We start from the raw sequence: 3,973 nt of genomic DNA on the forward strand, positions 1-3,973 counted from the left end.
GTCTGCGAAGTTTAACGGAGAATCGCTTGCTGTCAGGAGGACGAACCTCTGTGCAAAATGGAAATACTCGCATGAATTTGTAACATTTACAGATAAGGATATCGACCACATCTAGTGGTCGACCGATATTGGTTTTTTGATGGCCGATGCCGATATCTTAGAGAGCAGGGTGGCCGATGGCCGATATTTTTATATATATTTATTTTAATCAATATTTAATAAATTAGAAATAAATTAGAAAACAAATATTTAAAATAAACATGCTTTTATACTTTAGATGGCAACTTCTTGAATCTGCAATCCTATTACAGTATTTTTCACAAAGTAATTGTTTAGAAATATATGAATATGTGAATAAAAAGAAAGTAAACATTGTAACAGGGCACTCAGTAATCAACTAATTTCAGGGCAGAAATAACCTTTCAGTCAATAAGTAGAGGCTTCAATCACTTTTTGGCAGGTGAAATACTGCATTATAATGTTTGTATAGGCCATCTAAAGGTATTTTAAGAGGTAAAAAGTACTAGGTGAGTAATAATCTGTCAAATATAATTCTTCTAAAGGAAATCAACTAATTGTTGACATAAGCTGATGTTTATTTGCAAGTCATGTCTGTTTGATCCACATAAAAGCAGCTGTAGTCGTAAAGAGACTGGGCGATACAGCTTTAACACGCTGCGCGCGCTCCCGCGGACTGCAATCAATTTTCGGCGGACCATCACTTTTCGGCACGACACCTGTCAAAAGTGAATTCTTCCTCCGTTCTCTCTCCCTTCATTTCATTTTGTGTTTCTCAGCATTTCTGAAATAGGAAATAACTTTCTGACGCAGTGAATTATTTTCCGGTGAGGAGTTCTGCACGTTTGAGTGCTGTAACTCTGGAAAAACTACTTTTGCTTCAGCTTCAATCATAAATTCGTACGTTTTCAACGGTAGCATATTTTAACATTAACACATTTCGTTTTTTCGAATTTTAGTTAGACCAGTTACAGAATCGCCGTTCAATTATTTACAAAAACATATTCAGCGTAGATATATACAGTTGTACAACACAGTAATGATCAAGGATTAGCCAACAAAAATGACTGAACATTAACCCTTGCCACTCAAAGCAAAAAACACTAGCCTTTATGAGCAATGGACCAGTATGAAGTAACTTGTTCCTTACTGCCCACTAGAGAGCGATATTAACCAAAATCACTATAGGAAAACCAGCAGAATCCGCTGTAGGAGGGCAATAACACTGGCCTATACTGGAAATAAAATAAAAATAGAACGAGTTCATTAATGCGGCACTGCGCATGTCTTTTCCAATCTATCAGCATATTTGGACAGAGATGTTGATGAAGCAAGAGAGAACGAAACAAGGTTCTGTATATTAAAATTGCTACACGTTATATTAAAATATAGTATTTATTCTCTTCAAACACCACCATTTAGGAATACTGACATTAATGAGTTATTCAAACTTGTGCAAAGTTAAGTTTTTCTGACACTCTATAGCCTAACATGAAGGAAGATGCCCCCCTTAAGAACTTAAGAAATTGTAACATACAGATATAAGTTTAGCATAATGGCATCAGCCAATGTGCTATTATAGGAAATAAATAAAACATTTGCTAATTTAGTTATTATTACTTTTAAAAATAATAATAACAACATACCAATTCTGGGTGGCGCATCTTACCCCAATTTCATCTTTTTACTTAAAAATAAAAACTATAACTTTTACTCCACAAATCTTAAAACATTAATGTGTCCGCAAATCCATCATTAACAAACAGAAACACAAACAACTTTGACATTCAACATAATAGCCTAACGTGTCACAGAACGCTATTTTCCAGAGATACAAAATTAGATAAATTAACATCAAAACAATTTCGACTAACAAAATCTCACAAATGTTGACATTCAGATGAAATGACAAAATGTTGTGTCATCTATGGTCTGGGGTGGGGGGTGGGGGGTTCTTACCCCGAATTACCCTATATTAGTTTATATCTAAAATGAAATAGATTTACTATAATAGGCTACTATTTACATTTCAGTTTAAGTGACATTTTCCGACTTTAAGTGTCTCTTTTTAAATACCTATTTGGGAATGACAGTTCTGTGCTGTTTTTGTCAATGATCACCTGTTGAAAGTCGTAGATTTCATCTTGGCCTTTGTGCACATTATAATTGTGCATTTGACAAAAACGTCTCAATGTGCAGTGAGCGAGGCCGACCAGTAAGAGAATACAAGTTACAATGCAAACCATTATTGCCAAAAGACTGGCCGATGAGATTGACATTGGCTTGTCGGTTGGGGGTTTACTTGTAGATATAGAAACATCAACAGGTGTTGAGCTTCCTGAACCATCGAAGTCTTCTCTCACACATTTGACCTTGTCCAAAAGCAAGTATCCTTCATTGCAGGAACATACAAACCCTCCAGGTGTATTTTGACAATCATGGTCACAGTAATCACTTTCGCATTCATCAATGTCAACGCAATTGTTTTCATCTTCAAGTAGGAAACCTTCGGGGCAGTCGCACTGGGCGTTGTTGTTGGGGTCACATTCAGCTGGGCACTGGTAATCTGTACAGTGCATCATACATTTGTGCATGTCCTTCGTCGACTGTATGAATCCATCATAGCATGAACATTGATAACTACCTTCAGTGTTGGTGCATTCGTGCTCGCATGGTGCAGACGCGCATTCGTCTTCATCAACGCAAATGCCACTTTCTTTGTGAAAGCCGGGCTTGCAATCTTCGGGAGACATTGCAGTCACCGGCTCGCATTCCCCCTGCACACAAGCGTCCTGTTTGCTGCATGTAACTCGGTTACTGTCGAGTTTAAATCCAGGCTGACAGATGCATGTGATATTAGGAAAGCTCCCATCGCACTTATAATCACATCCACCACCAAAAACCTCACAACTCCAAGGAGCTTGAAGCCACTCGCCGTCGAAACAAACGTGTTTCGTTCTCAGCGGCTGTAATGTCACTATTGTGCCTGGAGGAAGGAGTTCGCTTGCATTAAATCCAAAAGGAGTTTCATATATGATTGCTGGACCGTTGCTCAGTGGCTGACAATAATTGAGGTCTTCATATTCGCACAAATAACCATCGATTATGTCATCGCAAGGTCTTTCGGCCCATTTCTGAACTTTTTGTGACACTGAAGCACATAGTGGAGAACAAACCGCTCGGTCGCTTTCCCAGTTGATGTAGTGGCTTGCGTTGTCTCCAGTGACCCATTTGTATCCCTTTAACCCATCGTTTGCAGGTGAACACTGATATCTCAGCCCAAGCCAAAAGTTTCCAGAAGTGCCATTCAACAATTTAGCAAGAATATTGGCCGATTTTCTGTAGCGTACGGTCATCAAATGTCCTCCTCTCTCCTGACAGACTCGCTGCGCCGAATCAAAACTCAAACTGTTGGTTTGGATGGTGAAGCATTTTCCCTCCACACAATGACCGTCACTGATTCTCCCTCCGTGAACTTTCAGAACAACGAGCGCCAGCGCCATTCCTATGATCTCTCTCATCTCTGCGGAACCGTTATGTACCGATATTCACCAAGTTATATATGGAGAAGTGTCCGTGCTGATAGAGTCCGAGGTGTGCCGTGCCGCATTTATATTGACATCCATGTCTGCAAAAATTAAAGGAAGTCCGTGTTTTCTGGCAGAGATCCCGGAGCCACTAACTTTCCCCCTCTCTCTCTCTCTCTCTCTCTCTCTCTCTCTCTCTCTCTCTCTCTCTCTCTCTCTCTCTCTCTCTCTCTCTCTCTCTCTCTCAGTTTGCGCGCATGTGTTTGTTTGGATACACGATATCCATCCTGAGTATTTAATTTCCAAATTAGTTACCGAGAATAGATGTCACCTTTTCGCCTAATTATGTTTTGGTCAAGCTATAGCACACTCTTCCTAAGATAGATAGATAGATAGATGATAACACTTTACAATAAGGTTCATTCATG

The 3,973-nt window shown here is 39.3% G+C and overlaps 1 protein-coding gene across 1 annotated transcript; it reads right to left on the reverse strand.

Moving 5' to 3' along the window:
• Nucleotides 1-1,931: 1,931 nt before the first annotated feature.
• LOC311305144 (thrombomodulin-like) lies at nucleotides 1,932-3,665 on the reverse strand. Its single transcript, XM_084432684.1, has one exon. It carries the CDS (start codon nucleotides 3,537-3,539, stop codon nucleotides 2,073-2,075), a length of 1,467 nt encoding a protein of 488 aa, XP_084288810.1. The 5' UTR covers nucleotides 3,540-3,665; the 3' UTR covers nucleotides 1,932-2,072.
• Between the last annotated feature and the right edge of the window lie 308 nt (nucleotides 3,666-3,973).

Source organism: Rutilus rutilus (genome assembly GCF_951802725.1).
Source record: "Rutilus rutilus genome assembly, chromosome: 15".
NCBI classification, from domain to species: Eukaryota; Metazoa; Chordata; class Actinopteri; order Cypriniformes; family Leuciscidae; genus Rutilus; species Rutilus rutilus.

Coding starts and splice junctions, on each gene's coding strand:
- LOC311305144 (XM_084432684.1), bottom strand. CDS start 3,539: ATGAGAGAGATCATAGGAATGGCGCTGGCGCTCGTTGTTCTGAAAGTT.